Source organism: Balaenoptera musculus, chromosome 8 (assembly GCF_009873245.2).
Source record: "Balaenoptera musculus isolate JJ_BM4_2016_0621 chromosome 8, mBalMus1.pri.v3, whole genome shotgun sequence".
Classification (NCBI taxonomy): domain Eukaryota; kingdom Metazoa; phylum Chordata; class Mammalia; order Artiodactyla; family Balaenopteridae; genus Balaenoptera; species Balaenoptera musculus.
The window spans coordinates 56,560,716-56,585,013 of record NC_045792.1 but is presented as its reverse complement, the minus strand read 5'-3'; the positions used below and the strand labels follow the sequence as shown (position 1 = coordinate 56,585,013).

Here is a 24,298-nt window from a genome sequence, read left to right as displayed (position 1 = left end):
ATTTATTTTTTCACGATTCTGGAGGCTAGAAGTCTGAGATCAAGGTGTTATCAGGGTTGACTTCTTCTGCGGCCTCTCTCCTTGGCTTGTAGATAGCCCTCTTCTCCCTGTGTCTTCACATGGTCTTCCATCTGCAGTGTACACGTGTCTTAATTTCCTCTTCTTATATGGACGCCAGTCATATTAGATTAGGGCCCACCCCAATAACCTCATTTTAACTTAATTATCTCTTTAAAGACCCTATCTCCAAATATAGTCGCATTCTGAGCTACTGGGGGTTAGAATTTCAACATATGAATTTGGGGTGGGCACACAGTTCAGCCCATAACAGAAGCCTAACCCAGAAAACTACATATTTTATAGTTCCATTTATACGAAATTTCTAGAAGAGACAAAATTATAGCGGCAGAAAGGAGATCAGTGGTCGCCTGGTGTTGGGGGTGGGAATAGGGATTGATTGTGTAAGCAGCGAATGAGGGCACAAGGGAACTTTTAGGGGGCAATGGAAGTGTTCTAAAATAGGACTGTGGTTTTTAAGCAGGGAGCAATATCATCAGTTCTGTGTTTTAGAAATGTCATCGTGGAACTGGTGTTAAAGATGGACCGGAGTGGGGGGCGGGGGCAGATTGGAACAGAGATCAGGCTAGAGAAGATGTAGATGAGCATGATTTCCTTTATAAGCCGAAAAACAAGTTAAAAAAAAAAAAAAAAGACTGATGATAAGGAGGGTCTGAAATAGGGCAGGTCCAGGGAGATCAGAAGGGTGATGGAGGCATTTCCTCATCAAACAGAGAAAGGGGAAATGAGGAGAATTCGTCTGGGGGGAGTCTACCATCTGATTTTGTCTCTTACTCTCTAGAGTCTTGGAAGAAAATATTGAAAGGTAAGATACTTCAAATTAGTCAACCCAAAATGTATGGAGTGTTTACTAGGTAAAATCCTGTCTATAAAGATTGTACATATAGGAATGCATGGAGCCTCCGTTCAGGGTCTTCAGCAGCAGTGCTCTTTGCAACTCTCAAGCTTGTTTAGGATCTGGACTTGGTCCTGACTTTTGTCCATAAGAGGTCATTCCTCTCCCCCTATTTCTGATCACTGGGCCTTTGAAGGCAGCTGAATCTCCCCAGTTAACTTATCAGTAATGCTCCCCCTGATAACAAGACTATGTAACAATTTCAGTGGTGGAGGGAAAGGAAAGACAACACCTTCCACAAACAATATTCTGTAAATCAACAAAAGGGATTATAGAGCAGAACAATATTTAATTCAATTCCATTCAACCATCCATCTACTCATTCTGCCATTCAGTTATCAGTCAACAAATATTTGCTAAGGGCCTACGCCATGCCAGCTATGACCACGCTGGGTGCTGGGAATCCAGGGATGAAAAGACTTTTGAAAAATCCCCATTCCACGGGAACCGAGGATCTACCACATGCTCTCCTCCTGCAGATTCAGGCCTGCAGTTTCTGAGGCACCCCTGACTGAGGACCTTCTACATAGAAAGGACCCCAGAATGCCTATCATACTTCCTTCTCAGACTAACACCCATCACCACCTCCCACCCCTGTTGCTTAGGCAGACGTGTTGTGAAATTCATGACCACCCTCACCCCCACCCACCTCTCTGTTTCACAGACTTAGTTGGCCAACGTTGTCACTACCCTCTATCTTCAGTTCCTTTTTTCACTCTTCCTCACTTCTTAACTCACTGCAATCTGGCTTTTGTGCCGCTCACTCCTCTGGCCAGTGTCACCAGAGGCCCCCTAATTGCCAAATCCAATGCATTCCTCTCAATCCCTACCCAGCGCTACTTTGGGGAAGCATTTGACACTGTCAAAAATTCCTCCTTCAAACTCACTTCTCCTCTTGTTTCCACTTTGTTTTTTTTTTTTTTTTTTTTTTTTTTTTTTTTTAAACATCTTTATTGAAGTATAATTGCCTTACAATAGTGTGTTAGCTTCTGCTTTATAACAAAGTGAATCAGTTATACATATACAATATGTTCCCATTTCTCTTCCCTCTTGCATCTCCCTCCCTCCCACCCTCCCCATCCCATTGTTTCCACTTTGAACCCTCTAAGTGCTCCTTCTCCCTCTCAGTTCTCTTTTTAGGCCTTTTCTCCTTCATGTGTCCCTTAACTGCTGATGTTCCCTGGGGTTCTGCCTTTGGCTCTGTCCCTGGTTCATCTAATCCCCTCCAGTGGCTTCAGTTCCCATCTACATGTGTGGATCCCCACTCTAATTCTGCATCTGGGCGCAGGCATACCCCACAGTCTACCGGACATTTCCGATGGGTGCACACTGTTTGTTTCCTCTCATACCATGATCTCGTAACTTTTCATCAACTTCTCTGTTTCCATCCAGGGCCACATGTCTCTTGTATTCTATCGTAGCTCACAGACATAGTCAGCTCACAGAAGGAACTCAATCAACAACTGGAGAATGAATGAAGAAGCAATTATCCCAGAGGAATCTTTCCACTGGCTGCTCAGTATCCTGAGAAAGATATTGCTAATCTGAGATTTAAAAGAAACAAAAGCCTGAGATAAGCTGAGCATATCAGGTTCAACAATTTAGGAATTACAAAATGGGGAATTGTTGAGAAAATCTGTAGTGACAGGCAAAAACTGGAGGCAGTGGGAGAGATGAGCCATGGCAACCTATGGCTGTGTTTAAACGGAAATTCTGAGGAAGTAGAGACAGTGGTTAAGCCAAAGAAGAAAACAGAATAGTCATAGAGAGAGAAGCAGCGATGTCAGGAGACAGACAGAGCAAAGAGAGCAGCCCACTCCATCAGGACTGTGTCTAGAATGGCCTCTGTCCCTTCTTCACCGGAAACTAAAGCTGAAGCCACACAGCGTTTCCTCAGGAAGTATTCCCACCCAGCAGGGTTTGGGAGCCAGAGAGCAATGGTCTGTAAGAGAAGGATCATATGCTTCTTTTCAGCCCTGAAAGCCAATGCCCCCTGCCCCCAATTTTAATAATTCAGAAATGATATGCTTGAGACAAAACTTCTCATAGGCAATTTCCAATTAACTTTTACCTTCAGCATCCCCTCCACCCCCAGCCCCCTTCCAGCCCTCAAGGGAATGGACAAAGGAAAACAATGTACAAAGCAACTGCAAGATGGGGCGGGGGTGAGGTCCTCCTGTTCTTCTGAATGTCTGCGGCAACAAAGATGGCACCGTGAGCCTCCGGTGGCTGAGCTGAGGGATGAACGGGCTGGGGTGTGAGTGTGGGCTGGGGGGAGGTGTGGTTCGGTGCCGTGGGTATGAAACAAGGGAACCAGTGTCTGAGTGTCCTCTTGCCTCATCCACCTTGTTTTGATAACTGAGGGGTTTTACACTGATTTTTACAGAACTGATAAAGTGTTTTGAAACAGCAGCTGGAGCCTTATCTCACCGTCCCCTGGGCTCCTGACTCCCCAGCTGTCAGGAAGGTTGATGTGTCCTGGCCTTGGTGGCTGTACATTCCACAGGACAGTCTGCACAAGGTATATGTATTCTCATAAAACAGCTCTTTTTTTTTTTTTTTAAGAGGAAATACAGGTGTGTTTTGCGTTGTTAAAAACTATAAAAATGGCAGCACCCTGAGTTCATTTCTTTTATATTTTGCCTAAAGTGAGAGGAGGGATTACGCGGTATGTAATCCTGGAAACCCAAGACCACATTTCTTCTGATCCTCAGGCTGGGTTGGTTGCCTCCTGTGGGTTCACATGGCACCCTGTGCTTCCCTTGCACTGTATTGCTGTTTATTTCCCCCCAACTCTAAAATCCCCAGGGATGAAGACCATGCTGTGTTCCCATTGGTCACACAGGGTCTAGTAGGTAGGAGACCTTTAGTAAAGTTTGATGAATGAATGTACGAATGATCTAATGCTAAATACCTTGGTGTTAATAAGTCCTGGGCCTCTGGGACTCTGGAATGGCCCTTGGACAGTTATGTGGCCTCCGAGTCATAATTCTTAATCTTATTCTCCTTTGTTCTAACCCGTTACCCTGACTGGAATGCTATCCCCCAGAGACCTATAGCAGCCCTGAAGCCCAGCCAGCTGGTGGGGCTCCTGAGCTCCTCTTACAGGCCCTCTTCCCCTGCTTGCGGTCTGGGGATCCTGCCCACATACAGGCTGACGGCTCCTCATTCCCTCCCAATATTGAGCCCCGTCCAGATTTCCCACCCCACGCTCTGTCAGAATCATTAGACTCTCCGAAGCCAATCATTTCTGGGGTAAAGTGGGATGAAGAGGAGGGTCAGTCTTCTATTTCTAACATCAACCTTAGGTTCTGTTTTGAGACATGGAGCCTTGATGCTATGGCTCCCACTGCTGGTATCACCTGACACTGCCATCCCCAGAACTGCTCGTGTTCTTAAAACTAATCTTAAGCCTCATCCTTAAGGAATAGGGAGTGAGTTGTCTTATTAAAAGAAGCAACATTTGAGGTGAAGGAAGGAATGGTGGTACTTTTCCTTTTTGGAGATTTGCCTTTTACATTTCAAATAGGGAAAACACCATGCCTGGAGTAGGAAGATGAGTTAATTTTATGTTGCTAAATGCACTTTTTCTTCAAAGTGAAAATATGTTCATTTTTTTCTAACAATAAAAATGATACTTGTAAAAATGACTCATAAAAATTCAAAGATGCACAGAAAACAATAAAATAAGGAAAAGAATAAAAAAGACAACCACAGTGTTTGAGCATGGGCTCTGGGCACACCTGGGTGGAAACCTATCTCCACCACTTATTACCTGGATGGTTTGGGGCAAGTTACTTAACCTCTCTGAGCTCCAGTTTCTTCATCTGTAAAACAGGGATAATAGTAGGTAAGTAATAATATTTATTTACTTTATAGAATTATTTTGAAGATTAAATGAGAATATTAAAGTAAAAGGCCTAGCATGGTGCCTGTACACTTTCCACACTCCAAGAATGATAAGTAAGAGTGAACACTGTCTCAGATCACCTTGTTTCTTAATCCAGTGTTTTTCCCCCTCAAATCTCACTTCCTTCAGTGTAATTGAATTTAAGTCAATAAACGTCACTGAGAACCTATTAGATGCTGGTGAGGTTGTTGTTATTATATTAGAAGGAGGCCAGTTCTAAAATCCTACTTAGTTATTAGTTTAAGCAAAACTTGTCTTGGAACTTATATGAAATCATTTCCCATTCATTCTTCCTATCAACAACATAAAATTGATTTCAAATTTGGGTTCTTTTTTGGTGAAGGGATAATAGAATTTAACAGGGTTGTTTGAGGATTAAATGAGTCATTCTCTGCAAGGTCCCCACAACATGGTAGGTGCTCAATAAATGATAGTTATTAACATTTCAGTGATGCACATGAGCTGAAGGAGTTTCACACCTATGATTTATGGGCGTGAAAGTGCAGAGCGCTCCTTTCTTTTCTGATTTACTTTTGACCCTAGAATTAAGCTTTCAGGCATTATTTAGAAAAACACTAATCTCCTGGCCACAGTCCTAGGCTTGTACACTGGCATTTGTTAGCTGTGGTTTTCTCCATAAACCTAATCAAAGTCCATTCCCTCCCCCACCAACTTTCCTCCCTCCACCTTGTTCCCCCCCTGCAACAATTGCCTTGAAAACTTCTAAGATTAACTCCTGTTTACCTGGACTCTATAGTCCCACATCCTTTAGATACTCAACATATATCATTTGTTACTTGGCTTCCACTGAAAGCAATTCTCACTTGACTAATGTGCACAGGGATTCCAAAATTCTGCAATAAAGTGTGTTAGACTTTCACAGTACTTATTATTTTCCTATATGCAGTTGTAAACTAATAATGAGGCAGCAAAATACAAACGTTTAAGATCATGGATGTTGGAGCCAGACTGCCTGGGTTATAATTCTGGCTTTGCCACTTACTCTGTGATCTTGGGCGAGTTACTTAACCTCTCTGTGCCAATGTTTACTTATCTGGAAAAAGGGGCTAATAACACACCTTACTTTCTAGGACTCTTATGGAGGTTAGATGGGTTACTATTTGTGAAGCACTTGGAACAGAGTCTGGCATATAGTTAGTTGTATGCAAGTGTTAGTTATATAATAATAGTTACCATTTTTAGAGCACTTAGCTATCTGCCAGGCACAGAACATGTTTCCTTCAATCCCCTCAATCATGCAAGTTAAATTATATTTATAGTAATGTGCTAGAGATGGCATGTACTTGCTTATGAGAGCTGAACGTTAAAGTTTCAGAAAGTTTGCAAGTCACTTGTTAAACAGAGCTGTTACTAAAAACTAAATTACATAACTTACTATTAAATAAATTATATTAAAAACAAAGATAATATTCAAATCTTATTTCTCAATTATATTACTACATTTTACTATCATCTATGCTCTTGAGGTTATTTGCTTATTGTGTCTGTACAGTGGAAATAATGGTGTGATAGTGTGCATCTTTTCCTGACTCTGCATTCTGTGACTTCACTATCTGTAGTTTGGAATCTGCTATGGTGGGAATATTTACACCACAGAAGCTGGCAACCACTACAAATCAGGGTTTTTTTTATTTGGTAAATTGGTTCTTAATCATTTATCAGAACATCACTACATATCATTGTCTCTTCTTTAAAGATGATGAAAGTGAGGACTAGAGAGGTTAAATGATTTGCCCAAGGCCACGCAGCTAGAAAGTGGTGAAGCTGGGATTCAAGCCTAGGTTTTTGTTTGTTTGCTTTGCTTGCTTTTTAAAAGAAAAATGTATTTCCAAAGCCCACATGCTTTCCAGTCAGCTACCCTCCCCTGAGGTAGGAATGTTCAAGGCTGGGTAGGCCTCAGACATAAGCAGAAGAGCTTTCCCTTCCCCCTCCAGCTCCCTGCCCTTAATGTACAAGCCCAACTCCCAACCTGCCCCCTCCTGGGCATAGCCGGTGGTCATTCCTTTCTAGTCTCATTATTCCAACCCAGTCTTGGAGATGCCTTTGATCATTTATCTTAACTTGATAATTCCATTACTGTCTTGCCTGGGGTCCATTTGTCCATTATCCTTTCTTCCCAGAATCTCTTTTCTTTTTTCCAAGGTTAAGACTGAACCCATCCTTTCCAATACCCATCCTTACCTGTACCTATTTTCTGTTTTACTGATTTGAGAAGACCTGGCACAGTAGTTAAAGATTTCCTGAATAATCATTTAAACTTTTTATAGATGTAAACACACATATAGAAAACCATATATATCAAAAGTGTACAGTTCAAATTTTCACAGACTTGACACACCCATGGGATTAGCACACAGATCCAGAACCAGAACATTACCTTTTTCTCAGAAGCCTCCTCCTACTCCCTTTCAGTTTCTATCTTCCGAAAGACAACCACGAATCTAGCTTCTAAAAGATATGCAACTCTTTTAATATTGGCAGATCTAGGACCATGTTGGGCCAGGTAGTCTATAAGTATTATCATCTGCTCCCTTTAGGCAGGGAGGTAGTATCAAGACTCTTCTTTGGTCAATTTTGACTTCTTTTCCAATCCTGTGGAGCAATGACTGGAAACGAGTTCCAGCTCCCGTACTACCACTTAACCCTGTGACATGGAAAATCCGTGTCTCCTCTCTTGAGCCTCAGCAATCTAGTCTATAAAATATGGACAGACACAATCCATTTGCAGGGATTCTATGAGAATCAAATGAAATCTCACTCTCAAAGCCTGGTACAGTGTGCCTGGTATATAGTAATGTAATAACTGTTTTTTTGTTGTTGTTGTTTTCTAACTTTAGTCATTTTATTATTTGCCAATTCCAAGTACAGCTACTAATTGTTGATTTCATTGTGTGCAGGCATGGCATGAGGGGTATATGTATATTATCCCGTTTATAACTCTGGCCAAATAAAATTCTTAAATTTTCTCATCTGCTCTTTCTCTTCATATCTTCATATCTCTCTTTTTTTTTTTTTTTTTAAGGTGAGATAAGATTTAGGTTCCAAATCTAGGCATTTTCCTTGATTACTGTCTTTCTCATACTCCACTCATCTAATTCATTAGCAGTTTTTGCTGACTCAAAGAAAACCCAAGTTACTCAGTTCTCAATTTCCAGTACGTACGATCCTATTTTAAGCTGCTACCGTCCCTCACTTAAAAATCTCCAAGAAAATGTAAGCTACATGTGAACAGGCTCTGTGTGTTATTGATCACAGCTGTATCCCCAGGGCCCCAGTACCCAGAACAGTGCCGGGCCCTTAGTAGGCTTTTGCTAACTATGTCTTGAATGAATGCATGTTGCAACAAACATTTGAAATGGGTGCTATTGCTACTTCCATCTTTTTTTTTTTTTTAATGTTTTGGCCGGGCTTTGAGGCATGTGGGATCTTAGTTCCCTGACTAGAGATCAAACCCGCGCCCCCTGCACTGGAAAGGCAGAGTCTTAACCGCTGGATTGCCAGGGAAGTCCCACTATTTCCATTTTGTAGGTGGGGAAACAGGCTTGCAGTGGTTAAATAACTTACCTAAGTTCACACACAAATATCAAAACCAGGATTCAAATCCAGGGTCTAACTCTAGGACCTGCTCCATTATCCACTATGCTGCCCTACTGAAATACACTGGCTTCTGCTGAATGGTTTTTTAGCTGATGTTAGGAGAAATTTTAGCTGAAATTCCCCAATTCGAAAACTTTTCTTGAGAATAAAGTGCACGTGCCCCTTCACACAACCTTGTAGGCATAGCATGATTTGGCTTCTTCGGTCTCATCCCTCCTCATTGTCCTTTTCTCCCGGCATTCCAACCATAATGAAAACTATTCTCTTCCCAGCAAATACTCCCCCTCTCTCATCCTCTCTGGAAAACTTTCCCTGATTTCTCAATTCTGAGAGATTATAACAGGCAGTACTTTATCCTAGCTGGCAGGACTCTACTAAAATACTTGTTTATTTCTGTCTTTATTGTTCACTGCTATGTCCCAGTGCCTAAGAAGTGCCTGGAATAGACTGGGTACTTAATAAATATTTGTTGAATAAATGTATGAAAAGGTAAGGATTATTTTATCAATTTAGAGTTGGAAAGACTGTAGTTCCTAGAGGTGAGGTATTTTGCCCTGGTCACTCACTAAGAGGCAGAACTGGGATTTGAAACTAGGGCTCTACACTCAGCCCTTCCAGAGCACGCCTGCGCCGCTAGGACCTCACTTCCGTCCGCTCCTATTAGCTCCGCTTCGCTCAGCCTGCGCCGTCTCCGAGACTAGTTTGACCCTCGGGCGGCCGCCGTAGCGCGTCGCCTCCGTTGCTGTGGGAAACGACCCGGGACCTGTGAGGGAGGAAAGACGTTTCCCGCCGGCGGGAGTTGCAGTTGTGGTGGCCAGGGGAGCTCGGAGGCTGCGGGTCCGGCGCAGCGGCACCATGGCGGACCAGTTTTATCTGGAAAATATAGACGAGTTCGTCACGGACCAGAACAAGATCGTGAGGAGCTAGGATTTGGGGAATGCGGGCGTGCGACTGGGGTCCTGGGCCCAGCGAGGGCGGCGGGGGCCTTGACGCGTCTGCGTGTGCCGCGTGGGGACTGGCCCAGGGGACACGGTCCCCACGCCTGGTGCCCCAGGGCGAGCGAGAACTCGCCGGGGAGGACCTGTGGCTCGCGCGCAAATCCGCGTCCTTAGGGTGGGCGTGCTGGGTTCTGTGCACAGGCCCGGGGCCCCGGAGGTCGGGGGCGGGGGGGCGAGGAGGAACATTGGTTGATAGTGTTTCTAAGGCGTCTCTACACTTGTCTGACGACGTGGTTGGCGTTTGAAGTCTCAAGTTTTCAGTTGAGGAAATTGTGTTTTGACCGGGTTAAGTGACATGTAACCTTCCGGCCGTCAGTTGGTTTCCTCCTCCTGGAAGTTTGGTATTGATACAGGCTTGGCCTGCCTCACAGGGTTGGAGTAAAGATCAAGTGAGACGATGGATGTGAGAGCGCTTCGCAAATCGTGATGACTGAGTGCCTACTGTGAGCTTTGGATACACATTATTGCGTTTAGTCTCTACAGTGACCCACCTGGAGGTCGGTGGAAGTATCCCTAGAAAAGGCAGTTGAAGCAGAGGGACCAAATAATTTATTTGTGGTTAGTAAGGGATAATCAGTTTTCCAGCCTAGGTCTGTCTCTTTTGCTAGTGCTTTCCTCTACATCACACTGCCTTTGCCTAACCTATATAAGTCTTCTAATTATTGGAAACTCAGCGTTTAGAATTGGAAGACTTTGAGAGGAGGGTGACAGGTTATAAGGAGGTGGCAAATGACAGGAGAGTTCAATGAAGGATGGAAGGAAGATCAAAGCTTGATGCCAGTAGTTACCAGTCTAACCTCTTGATACAGTATTCAACAACTTCACTCATTCCCTGACCCCTGCACCACCTGTGCCCTTTAATATTTGTATGGCTGCAACTTTCCTCAGAAGTTTCTGAGTTATACACTCCAAAGTAACCTAGCTTCTGGGTGAGTTTGAGGATAGTTTTTGGTGGTGGCCCCAAAAAAGGACAGAATGTGAAAAAAAAGGGCCTTAGTAAAACAAGGAGTGTGAGAAAAATGAGATTTTTTTTCTATGTATATTCAGCCTTTCTTTTTAGATTCTTGCATTAATCTATGATACAGACATCTTAGTATTTGTAAGATAAATATCTGAGTCCTACCTGCCTAGGTGTATGGTTCTTGGCAAAACTGGGGTGGCATCTAATGTAATTTATAAGGCTTAATCATCTAGGAGTAAGAATCTTTAGGAGCCCTTGGGACTGACCTGCACTCTGGAGTCATCTAATAAAACATTAAAATAAAACTCCTTCTTCTTGCAGGTGACATACAAATGGCTGAGCTATACACTAGGAGTTCATGTTAATCAGGCCAAACAGTAAGTACAATTTATTACTAATTTTAATCTGATTGGAATTTTTGGTTTTGTTTGTTTGTTTTCTTTTGCTCTGTTAGCTTTACAGATAGTCTCTAGGTTAGAACCCACACCTCACCCACCCTGAGGGGGAATGGGAAAGAATACCTTTTTTTACTACCTTTAATGCTTTTGTCTATTATTTAGGAGATAGGTGGACTTGTATACAAATGTGTGGTGATATGTTTACTGGATTTATTTGTAGCCTTGCCCTCTGGTTAACATCACTTTGTTATTTCTAATTTATTAAATGGGCTAGCCAATTCTGTTTACATCTCAGATTTATATGTCTGTTATCTTAAACATCTTCATTACATTTTCACATGTGCTCCTTAGGCCCATCTCTGGGTGTTACTGAAATAACTTCCATAATGAGGTCAACAGGTGTTTGACACAGCTGTGTAACAGTATAAGACAGGGTAGAACTATTTAAGTGAAACTAAAAAGGGAGTGTTCAGGATGACAGAGCATTGCCCTTCTTGAATTTTGCCCTATCACCTTTCCTTGCTGAAACTTGTAGTCCGACCTGGGGCCAAAATGGAAGGGGCAGGCTTTTGAATTAACTTCGGAATTTCTTCACCTGAAAATGTGCAGGTGTTGTCTATGTCCAATGGGTAGGAATTGGTGAACAGGCTGAGAGCCTGTTAACATATATTGAGTTAAATACTCATTTTGTTTGCTTTATTCCTAAAGGTGGTTTGGTTTTTCCCTATTCCTTGAGTCATAGGAACATTCTGTGAGTCTTAAAAAAAAATCCCTGATCTCTAGAATGGGTTGATTTGGCTTGATTTGGGTTGCTGTTTGGCAGATCCAGGAGTTTAATTTTGACTGTGATGTTTATGCCTTCAAGACCTGAAACTCTTGGCCCAGGGATGGGTTCGGACTGATTCTGACTATTTGAGATTGCCATTGCTGAGACCAGTCCTGGCCCAAACCTAACAGGTTTAGGTAACTTTGGGATTAGACACCCATAAGAGTAATTATTTGTTATGGTTATAGATGTTTAAATATGAAATGAGTTAACTGTTACTATATAAGCCTATTGAGATTAAAGGTGCATATTGAGGACTGGAGATGAAATAAAGTTGCCGGCAATTTTACTGTAGCTATAATTTTTATGGAATTATTTCCTATAATTTTTATGGAATTAATACGCTGTCTAGCCCCTGCCTGTCTACCAGTTTCATCCCATACCACTCTCTACATCACTTATACTCTAGCCATATTTGCCTTTCTGTTCCTCAGATGTGCCAAGCCCATTCTCACTCAAGGAAATTTGTCCCATTCCCTCTGCCTGGAATGCTCTTCTCACAGCTGTCCTCATTGTTCAGGTTTCAGCTCAAATTTCACACATTACTTCATATAGCAACTCTTCCCTAATGCTCTATTTCCGGTGTCCCTACTCCTCTCTCTCTGTCATGCACCCTGTTACTTTCTTTCATAATTATTTTTTTTAAAAACAGCTTTATTTAGATATAGTTCATATACCATACAATTCACCCGTTTAAAATGTACAATTCAATGATTTTTAATATATTTACAGAGTTGTGCAGTTAGCACTATAATTAATTTCAGAACATTTTAATCACCCCCCCCAAAAGAAACCCTATATCCGTTAGTAGTCCCTCATCATTCTTCTCCCCTCACCCCCCAAGCACTAGGCAACCACTAATACACTCTCCATCTATAGATTTGCCTATCCTGGACATTTCATATAAATGGAATCATAAGTAATTATTAATACTTATTAATACTTAAGATTACTTATTAATAATAAGTAATCTTGTGTGTCTGGTTTCCTCCACTTAGCATAATATTTTCAAGGTTTGTCCATGTTGTAGCATGTATCAGTACTTCATTTCTTTTTATGGTTGAATAATATTCCATTATATAGTATATTAGTTCTCTAGGGCTGCCATAACAGAATACTACAAACTGGGTGGCTTAAAACAACAGAAATTTATTGTCTCAGTTCTGGAGGCTAGAAGTCCAAAATTAAGATAGTGGCAGGGCCATGCTCCTTCTGAAACCTGTAGAGAAAAATTCTTCTTTGATTCTTCCTAGCTTCTGGTGGTTTGCTAGCGATGTTTGGCATTCTTTGGCTTGTAGCTGCATAACCCCAGTATCTGCCTTCATAGCACATGGCATTCTCCTTGTGTGTCTGTATCTTCACATAGCCATCTTATAAGGATACCAGTCAGGCTAAACTGAGAGACAGATGAGACATCAGGCTTGGTGGCTCCTGTTTGGAAGGCCTAACCCTTAGAGGGCTCATCCTGGCTCCCTCCAGCCAATACCAGCAGAGCAGAGTTTGAGGCACAGGAGCCTTAGGATTACAAACACTGGCTTTGGAGGCCATGCATCCAGAATCAGAATCCACTCATTTAGCTGAGTTACCCACTTGAGTCACCACTCTTAGGTTCTGAGCTTCTGTCTCTGTTTGAAAAATGGGAATAATAAAAACATGTAGGGCTTCCCTGGTGGCGCAGTGGTTGAGAGTCTGCCTGCCGGTGCGGGGGACACGGGTTCCAGCCCTGGTCTGGGAAGATCCCACATGCTGCGGAGCAACTGGGCCCGTGAGCCACACCTGCTGAGCCTGCGCGTCTGGAGCCTGTGCTCCGCAACAAGAGAGGCCGTGATAGTGGGAGGCCTGCGCACCGCGATGAAGAGTGGCCCCCGCTCGCCGCAGCTAGAGAAATCCCTCGCACAGAAACGAAGACCCAACACAGCCAAAAATAAATAAATAAATTTATAAAAAAAATAAAAAATAAAAACATGTAACTTCTAAGGTTAGGGTGCAGATTGAATTTTATGGAAAGTACTTAATATGTGCTCAATAAAAAGCAGTTGATACCATTAAAAAAAAACAAAACAAGGATACCAGTCATAGTAGATGAGGAGCCCACCCTACTCCAGTATGACTTCATGTTAACTTATTACATCTGCAAAGACCCTATTTCCAAATAAGGTCATACTCTGAGGTACTGGTGGTTAGGACTTCAACTTATCTTTTTTGGGGGGGACACAATTCAACCTATAACATATGGATATATAACATTTCGTTTATCCATTCATCAGTTGATGGACATTTAGGTTGTTTCCACATTTGGCGTGTTATGAATAATGCTACTGTGAACATTTGCGTACAAGTTTTTGTGTGGACATGTATTTTCAGTTCTCTGAGTATACACCTAAGATTGGAATTTCTGGGTCATATGTAACATTTTGAGGAGCTGAGGAACTGTTTTTCAAAGTGGCTACACTATTTTACAATCCCACCACCAAGGTGTGAGGGTTCTGATTTCTCAGCATTCTTGTCAACTCTTTCTGTTATCTGTCTTTTTTAATTTTAGCCATCCTGGTGGGTGTGAAGCAGTATCATTATGGTTTTGATTTGCATTTTTGTAATGGCTAATGACATTGATCATCTTTTCATGTGCTTATTAGTCATTTGTGTATCTTCTTTGGAGAAATACCTATTCAGATCCTTTGCCCATTTTTTCCATTGTGTTTGTCTTTTTATTATTGAGTTGTAAGAGTTCTTTATATATTCTAGAGACAAGTCCCTGATCAGATAATGATTTCTTTGCACTTTCTTGATGGTGCCCTTTGCAGTGCAAGAGTTCTTATTATTATTTTTTTTTTTTCTTTTTAAAATTTATTTACTTATTTATTTAGTTTTGGCTGTGTTGGGTCTTCGTTTCTGTGCGAGGGCTCTCTCCAGTTGCGGCAAGCGGGGGCCACTCTTCATCGTGGTGCGCAGGCCTCTCACTATTGCGGCCTCTCTTGTTGCAGAGCACAGGCTCCAGACGCGCAGGCTCAGCAGTTGTGGCTCACGGGCCCAGTCGCTCCGCGGCATGTGGGATCCTCCCATACCAGGGCCCGAACCCGTGTCCCCTGCATTGGCAGGCGGACTCTCAACCACTGCACCACCAGGGAAGCCCAAGAGTTCTTATTATTGATGATGGAGTCCGGTTTTTTTTTCTTTTGTTGCCTGTGCTTTTTATATAGTATCTAAGAAGGCTTTGCCTAACCCAAGTAAATCATGAAGATGTACTTCTGTGTTTTCTTCTGAGAGTTCTGTAGTTTTAGCTCTTAAATCAATAATTATCACTTTATTTAACATTTCTACGTATCTTGTGCTTGTTATACTAAAAATGCTTCAGTCCTCACAGTAAGAATACACTGTGTTGGTTCAAGCTTATTTATAAGTGAAGCCCTAAAATGTGTATAGGCTTACCTCATTTTGTTGTGCTTCACTTTACTGCACTTCGCAGATACTGCATTTTTTGTTTGTTTGTTTTTGTTTTTGTTTTTACAAATTGAAGGTTTGTGGCAACCCTGTGTTGACAAAGTCTGTGGGTGCCAGTTTTTCAATAGCATTTGCTTATTTGTTGTCTCTGTGTCACATTTTGGTAATTCTCATCATGTTTCAAACCCTCCACCAACAAAAAGATTATGACTTGCTGAAGGCAGATGATAGTTAGCATTTTTTAGCAATAAATTATTTTCTATTTTTAAATTTATTTTATTTATTTATTTTTGGCTGCATTGGGTCTTCATTGCTGCACGCACGCTTTCTCTAGCTGCTGCGAGCAGGGGCTGCTCTTCATTGCGGTGCGCGGGCTTCTCATTGTGGTGGCTTCTCTTGTTGCTGAGCATGGGCTCCAGGCATGCAGGCTTCAGTAGTTGTGGCTCGCGGGCTTTAGAGCGCAGGCTCAGTAGTTGTGGCGCACGAGCTTAGTTGCTCTGTGGCATGTGGGATCTTCCCGGACTGGGACTTGAACCCGTGTCCCCTGCATTGGCAGGCGGATTCTTAACCACTGCGCCACCAGGGAAGCCCCATTCAGCTACTTTTTAACAGCACTTAATGACTAATAGGCATCTCAGATTTAACATGCCCCAAAACTTAACTCCTAATTTTTCCCACATCGCCTCCTTCTGCTTTTCTCCATCTCAGTGAATGACAACTTTGTTCTTTGAGTTGCTTAATCCAGTCATCCTTGATTTCTTTTTCTCTCATACCCCACAGTCAGTCCATCAGCAAATCCTGTTGTTTCTCCCTTTAAGGTGTCCCCAGAATTCATCCACTGATTACTGGCTCCATTGCTACCACTGTAGTCTGAGCCACCATCATCTCTAGCCTAGATGATTGCAGTAGCCTTGTAAGTGGTCTCCCTGCTTCCTTCCTTGCCCCTTAACAATATATTCTCCACACAGCAGTCAGGAATCCTCCTAAAAGGTGAGATCATGTTGTTTCTGTTCTAAACCTTCTGAGGACTTCCTTCCTACATAGAGCCACAAAGCCCACATGTCTGGTGCTTGGCTCTCTTCTTCCCTTCTTCCTTATTCAGCACACTCACCTCTTTTCCGTTCCTTGCACCTTGCTTACATTCTTGCCTCAGAACCTTTGGATTTGCTGTACTTTCTGCCTGGAACATTCTTCCCTGAGATATTCACATTGGTGGCTCTGTAACTTCCTGCAGGGAAGGAGTCCTTCCCTAATCATCTTATATAAAATAGCAAAACTTCTCAGGCAGTCTCTATTCTCCTAATATTTTTTTCCCCCCATAGATTTACTACCATCTGACATATATTTACTTGTTTGTTTATTGTATCTCTCTTTTCTGCAGTGCAAACTCTGAATGTGTAGAAACTTTGATTGCTTTGTTCTCTGCTCTATCCCCAAGGCATAGAGCATGAAGTAGCCACTCATTAAGGTTTTGTTGACCGAATGACTTGATTTGCATTTTTAAAACTTCACCTTGGCAGCCTTGTGGATAATGAAAGGGAAGATGGTGTGAGGAAGGCATTGACACTTGGAATTGAAATAGTCCAGCCAAGAGATTTGGAGGGCATGGAGTCAAGAATTACTTGGGATGGAAAACTGACAAGATTTGGCAACTCACCAGACTGGGAAAAGTGAGGGATAACGACTCCCAGATTTCTGGCTTGGGTGGTTTGAGCAGATGATGTTGTTGGGAATGAATGAAGCCATGGGGATGAATGAAATGGATCAAGGAGAAGATTTAGTAAGGTGACCAGTCATCCTGGTGTGCCCTGGACTGTTGGTTTTAGAACTAAAAGTCCATGTCAGGAAACCCCTCAGATCCAGGCAAACCCAGATCATTGGTCACTCTAATATATATAGAGAAAAGATAGCTGAAGACAACCCCAGCAGTACAGAAAAGGAGTCGGTAGTCAGGTCTGTGCAGGAAATGGATCAGAGGCAGTTAGGGAGGTGGCAGGAGACTCAGTGAGGCATTGGATCAAGGAAGCTAAGAGAGTAGTCAACAGTGTAGGTTGAGTTTCCCTTATTCTTGCCAGAAGTATGACATGTCATAGAGGCTCGGTAAATGTTTCTTGAAATAAACGACACAAGTGATGTCTCCTGGTTGATGTTTTTGTTAAGCTGTAAGTTATTGGGGGGAATCAGCTTCTGATACTAAGTGGATCATAAGGATAAAAATGAATTTAGGGAATGTTATAAAAGCAGCATTATTGAGTGTTTGGCAGTCTCGGGTTAATGAATACTGGACAGTGTGAGTAAGCTGTTACATTTGCAGTTTTGAAACAGCATTGATTCTGAATGATCATAAAATTGGAACTTCAGAGCTATGCACTTACGGTCATCTACATAGTGGTTCTTAATGTTCTGGAGTAATCCTTTTGCAAATCTGTTGAAAACCTTGAACCATCTCTACCCTCTCCCCTCTTTCCCTGCAAAAAAACACCTACATTTTGCTTACAGTTTTGAGGGATGGAGGCTTATGTTCTTTTTTTCTTTCTTTCTTTCTTTCTTTTTTCTTTTCTTTTTGGCTGTGCCGCGAGGCATGTGGGATCTTAGTTCCCCGACCAGGGATCAAACCTACACCCCCTGCATTGGAAGCGCGAAGTCTTAACCCCTGGACCGCCATGGAAGTCCGGGATGGAGGGTTATGGATGGCCACAGGAATCCCAGATTAACAGAGAATTGCCAATCTTGTACAGCCCTCCCAAATTATACCTCAGGATAGAAAGAGGCCTAGAAAAACTAATTAATTTATCCAGGATCAAATGGCTAGATAGTGACTAAACTTATCCTTGATTGATTATTCTGTCCATTATATGTCTTTGCCTCTTTTAGTGCAGGCTCAGTCCCACTTGACCAATTATTAGATTTCTTTTATTTCAGTTGCTTGGTCACTGTGCCAGCTCAATACAAGTTGACCCCAACCCCTATGTTCCATTCATCTTTTTTAACTCTCTGTCCATGGACAGAGCAAAAATATTCTGTAGAATATTTGATGGACTGTCAGATTTAATATATCTAACTTTTAAGTCATGGATTAAGAGTTGATGAGGTAAACTTTTACTAATGACTTACTTGTGCCTTTTGTTTGTAACAGGATGCTGTATGATTATGTTGAAAGGAAGCGAAAGGAAAATTCAGGAGCCCAACTGCATGTTACTTATTTAGTGTCTGGCAGTCTCATTCAGAATGGACATTCTGTAAGTTCTCAGAATCTTATTATGAGTTTAAATGTGTTTGAGCTATGAATAGTGTTATATAACGCAACACAGGGCAAAAACAACAAGATTCAGTATTATGGAAATTTTAAAAAGCTACTTGAAGATGGTGATTATTTTGGATTTTTAGACTAAACCTAAAACTCTTGAGAAGTTTGGGTAATATCTCGGCTGTGATACAGAGACTCATTATTGTGCAGTTTTCCTAGGCAACAAGACATTCGGAACTGCTTCTCTTATTCCTCTTTCTTCCTTTTGAAGGTATATTGGGGGCAATGGTGGTTAATTTTCAGCCCGTTCAAATGTCAAGCCACAAACTCAGGTGTTCAGCAAGTACAATTTTTTTTTTTTTTAAGTGAACTTGATTTTAATCTGAGCTTTTGTCCCAGAAGCTCTGCTAAGATAACTCCATTCCTTCTCCTGTACCAGACTGATCTTTGGAACTTTGATAATTCCTCCTCTTTTGCTTCCTCCCCAAACTGAGGCACACCTCCTCTGTTCTTACTTCCCAAACTTCTTACCTGAAGGTTCTTTTGCTCCCATACCACCAGCCCTAGAGAATTTAGCCCAAGGATCAAGACTCCTTCTCAGAGATCCACTGATACCTGTTTTCCTCTTCCCTTTTGACTTTCCCTAAGATTCATAAATTCAGAAGCCAGATTTATCAAAATACTGACTGTATTTGTCTTGTATCAATAGAGTCCCAAACATGTGAGATTCAAAACTGGAATGGCGATTTAGTAATTTACAAGGAGAAACAAAACTGCTAGGGCTATCAGATCCTTATATTCCCTGACTAGCATATTCTGTTCTTGTTGGTAAGCTGTTTGGCAAGCCAGATGTTAATTAAGATATTTGCAAGTGTAGATGGAATCAGATGTCATTATATATCTGAAACCAGATTAAGCAGACCTGATTCATTTGCTCTCAGAAATAAACCTGACCAGAATCCTCTCCCTGTATGGCCCTTGAATGGATTCTGCCAAAGTCTGCATCTGAATGCCTTCTTTTGTTTCCAGGGTTAATCAGCTCCCTTCTGTCTCTTTCTTGAGTTTAGTCAAAGCCTTCCATTTAGTCATAGTCAATTCTTTACCTGGGACTCACTGTGTACCTTTAAAGCAGTGGTTTCTATTCTTTTTTTGGTCACTGATTCCTTGAGAATCTGAAAGAAAAATGCATATGTTGACATATTCATGAAATTTTCAGTGTTCACAGATTTTTTTTTTTTAATTAATTTATTTATTTATTTTTGGCTGTGTTGGGTCTTCGTTTCTGTGCGAGGGCTTTCTCCAGTTGCGGCAAGCGGCGGCCACTCTTCATCGCGGTGCGCGGGCCTCTCACTGTCGCGGCCTCTCTTGTTGCGGAGCACAGGCTCCAGGCGCGCAGGCTCAGTGATCACAGATCTTTTGAACAAGGGTCCAAGGTTAAGAATTTATGTTTTAAGATAAAGTGGTAGATTTTTATTCTAACCCATATGACAGAGGTTCTTAATTTCAGATTCTTGGATGGTCTTTAGGATTCAAGGGATTCTTGGGTGAACCCTTGAAAGTACATTCAAATTGTGTTCCTCAGTGCATTTTTTTGAGACCATTTTTCAAAATGATGTGTAACCCATGATCAATTAAAAACTTCTGTGCTGTGGTTTGCTTGTATAAAGCCTTCTGTTTCTAAGTTTAAGAGGGCATTTAGGGGGCTTCCCTGGTGGCGCAGTGGTTGAGAATCTGCCTGCCAATGCAGGGGACACGGGTTCGAGCCCTGGTCCGGGAAGATCCCACATGCCACGGAGCAACTAAGCCCGTGTGCCACAACTACTGAGCCTGCGCGTCTGGAGCCTGTGCTCCGCAACAAGAGAGGCCGTGACAGTGAGAGGCTCGCGCACCGCGATGAAGAGTGGCCCCTGCTCGCCGCAACTAGAGAAAGCCCTCGCACAGAAACGAAGACCCAACACAGCCAAAAATAAATAAAATAAGTAAATAAATTTATAAAAAAAAAAAAAAAAGAGGGCATTTAAATTCTGCCCACCTTTTTTTTTTTTTGCCCACCTTTTTTTTTTTTTTTTTTTTTTTTTAAATGAGCGAGAACGCCTTTAACATAAGCCTTCACTTAGAATGCCAGGTGTCAGACTCTCTAACTTGGAGAAGGATGGTGGACTATTTTATGGGGCCTTAGCAGGAGGGAGTACGCAGAAGTCCAGCTAGCTTCATGGCTGGTTGGTCAAAGATGGTTCTGTGAAGAAGGGGAATTGTTCTTGTGGATTAGCAGCTATTGGGCAATTTGGATTTTTTTTTTTTTAATTTTTATTTTATTTATTTATTTTTGGCTGTGTTGGGTCTTCGTTTCTATGCGAGAGCTTTCTCTAGTTGCGGCAAGCGGGGGCCACTCTTCATCACGGTGTGCGGGCCTCTCACTATCGCGGCCTCTCTTGTTGCGGAGCACAGGCTCCAGACGCGCAGGCTCAGTAGCTGTGGCTCACGGGCCCAGTTACTCCGTGGCATGTGGGATCGTCCCAGACCAGGGACCGAACCCGTGTCCCCTGCATTGGCAGGCAGATTCTCAACCACTGCGCCACCAGGGAAGCCCTGCCCACCTTTTTTTAAAGCAGCAGAACGCTTTATCAAATGAAATCTTGGAATCCTAAAATATAAAATATATTAAGAGTAGGGTTCCTGTGGTTGAAGTGGTTGTGAGAATTTTAGAGCCCTGTGGAACCCTGTAGAATTAATTACTGACCAAGTGTGGATGCTTATCCATGCTTTTTTCTTTTAAGAGAGCCAAGCTAAGAAAAGGCAGATTATTAAGCATAATGTCAGGTTTTGTTCTTATTCTTTCTCATTTCTTTTTTAAGTTTTAAGTGTTTCTAGAAAGAAAAAAAGATACATAGGCTTTGTATGGGTTTTTAAACATACGAATAATTTCTGTTTTTCTAATGATCATTATTGTAAAAAATGCTTGATAATACATAGAAAGTAAAAGCCTCCTTCTAATCTCATCCTGGAGAGTCTTCCAGAGAATTATTGAAAATTTCAAGGAAATGTTTGGTTGATTCTTTTTGTGATATTAGAGGTTATTAGCTTGATCCATTCTTTATTAGGTCCCCCATTAGCTTTTCATCTAATGATTTTAGCTGAGATTGATTTTTATCATTGCCTAGATCATTAATTCACTAGGAGTTACAAAATAGTGATGTTCTAATTCTGTCATTCCTTCTGGATTTATTGGCTGGAATGTTTCTATAAAGAAGAACTTTCTCTCATCAACTAGCTATGTTTTCCCTTTTTCTTTAACTGATAAAAAGCTCAAGGGGATTGCCCCCAGCCAGGCTCTGGGTTTATGGATTCTGAACTCAACTCCTGTGTCCCCCTTAATAGGATCCCCCTGAACCAGAGCTCTACTCTGGTCTACGTTGTTTTAGCACTGGCATTTCCACTGCGTTGTTTTTATGCATTTCTTATATCCCCTAAGGCAGCGTTTAGTCACACTGAACTGTCTGGGCTGCGATATTTTCTCCTGAGGGTACCAATTATTGTTTTTAGGGCTCCTATTACATAGGTTTGAGTGATTAGTTCCTAACGCTCTTTTTCTCATAAGCTCTGTAATATTTATTGTACAATTTTGCAGAACATGACATTTTTAAGAATGCTTTTTTTTAAGAGAAAATGCATTATGAAGACACGCTAAATTCCCAGTTCAAATTTACAATTATATTTTTTAAAAACTTACTTGATTTTATATTGTTCTTTTTTCTTATGTTGTGAATTTTGGTTGTTCCTAACATTAAAATAAATATTTATTTGCTTTAGCCAAATATATGTGATTTAGAAAAGCAAAACCAACAATTTTACTAACCATATGATGACTGAAAACAGTTTAAGGTCTCTAAGTTATCCCGAGCATCACTCTGTTGCAGTTATGGAAATGTTTCTCGTTCCTTATTACAGCCACATGATCCTACATTGATAGATATACCTTAGTTTATTCAGCAGTCCCTTATTGATAGTTATTTGAGTTATTTACCATCTTTGGCTATTACATATAGTGCTGCAGTGAATAGCTCAGTGTATATGTGTTTTGTATATTTTTGCCAGTGTGTTTTAGGGTTACGTCCCTAGAAGTAGGATATATATAAACTTTGTTGGGTATTGCCAAATACCTCTCCATTTTTCATTCCTACCAGCAATGTAGGAGAGCATCTGTTTCTACACAGCACATGTGGTCCTGTTTCAGGGTCATCTGCATTTCTCTTCTGTGAACTGTTTCTTCATACCTCTTGCCGATTTTCAAAAGGATAGTTAGTCTTTGTTTTCTCTATTTTAGGAGCTATATATTAACCCTTTGTGATGTAAGTTGCAGATATTTTTCCCACTTTATCATTTGTCTTTTTACATTGCTTAAAGTTTTTTTTTTTATCATCCAAAAATGATTTTTAGTTTTTATGGATTATTTCAGTTACTTCTGGATTTTGAATTATAGTCAAGAAACTTTTCCTCATTCTCAGGTTATATTAGTTTATAGAAGAATTCACCCATATTTTCTTTCTGTGCATATTTTATATATATATATATATATATATATGTTTCATTCTTTACATTTAGATCTCTGATCCATTTAGAATTTATTTTTTTTGTATGGTGTGAGAGATCCAATTTTTATCTGGTTCCATATGATTATACAGTAATTCTCATTACATTACTTAGTAAAAAGTCCTCTTTTCCTCACACTATTTTGAGCTGCTGTGTTTTTTTGAGTTTTGGGGGTTTTTTTGGTACTGATATCTACACTCGCTCACTTTCCTTAACCTGATTGAGAAGTTTCAAAGTAAGCAAGTTAAAAATGAGTCTGACTTTATTAAACTGTAACATACATTTTCAGGGGTACCTAATGTTGCTAATTTCACATCCAAGTGCAAATGAATTTTTGGCAAGGAAACGTTAAAATTGCAAGTTGTACTATTTTAAATACCAATGAAGTGTTATTTTGTTACAGTGCCACAAGGTTGCAGTAGTGAGAGAAGATAAATTGGAAGGTAAGTATTTTAGCGATTTAGCAAGTTTTTCCTCTTATGGCATCAGTGTCATTAACATCTCATATATATTTAGCTGTTTTACTGGAGAGCCATGTATTCTTTTTATTAGTAATTTCTGAAACATGTTAAAAGATGATACTACACTAATTTCCCATTTTTAAGGCCAATGGCTGCTGACATTTATAAAGCGCTTTTATCACGGGGTTTCAAAACCGTGACAGACGTAAAAAACTATTATGAATACCATATGGAACACCTCATCAGCTGCCAGAAGACAGTGGTCTCTAAATATTGTGTTGTATTCCATAACAGTTTTTCTAGGAAGAAAATTAAAGAATGCTTTTCTGAAGTCAGAAAAACTTAGTATAACTTCTAAATTAAATTTGTCTACCCATTTCAAGACTATTAATGCTACTGTTCTATTTTTTAATACCCAATTCAAAGGAATTTTGTAACAGTCAGCCACACGATCTTGGATTATGTCTCAAGACAAAACCTGCACTGTTGTACTTTGTATATTAAGATGCCTACCAGTGGAGTTGTTTTCTTATAAATTAACTTTGAGGTATTCAAGATGGTGGAAATGTCCAGTATTTTCTTTCTGAATTCCCACAGTGGTAGATTTATTCATTCAGTAGATACATAGTGAGTATCTACTCTGTGTCAAGCTCTGTGCTAGGCACTAGAGACTTGGAACAAGTTAGGCATGGTTCCTTCCTTCATGGAACCTAAAATTTGTTCTTGTGATGTTCTTTTGTGTATTTCCTCTGCAGACTTATCTGGTTAGTAGTATTTTTGTTATATAGAGTTTCTTTTTGTAAACTAAAATTGAATTATATAAGCGAGACTTCTCAGAAATTACTTATTCTTCAGTTGCTATGTTTATATGCTAG

The 24,298-nt window shown here is 41.0% G+C and overlaps 1 protein-coding gene across 4 annotated transcripts in view; it reads left to right on the top strand.

Annotated features, from left to right (window-relative positions):
- Positions 1-3,468: 3,468 nt before the first annotated feature.
- POLD3 (DNA polymerase delta 3, accessory subunit) overlaps positions 3,469-24,298 on the top strand; it is a 46,480-nt gene continuing 25,650 nt past the window's right edge. For 2 of the 4 annotated variants that reach the window (XR_005021043.1, XM_036862283.1), the window contains exons 1-4: positions 9,264-9,416; positions 10,782-10,837; positions 18,262-18,364; positions 23,366-23,405. Coding sequence is in view for 3 of the 4 variants with exons in the window: in XM_036862283.1 (XP_036718178.1) it covers positions 9,357-9,416; positions 10,782-10,837; positions 18,262-18,364; positions 23,366-23,405 (259 nt within the window). In the remaining variant the exon portion in view is untranslated. Of the gene's footprint in view, positions 3,495-9,233; positions 9,417-10,781; positions 10,838-18,261; positions 18,365-23,365; positions 23,406-24,298 lie in introns of those variants that run through there. The other 2 variants (XM_036862285.1, XM_036862284.1) reach the window with 2 other exon arrangements.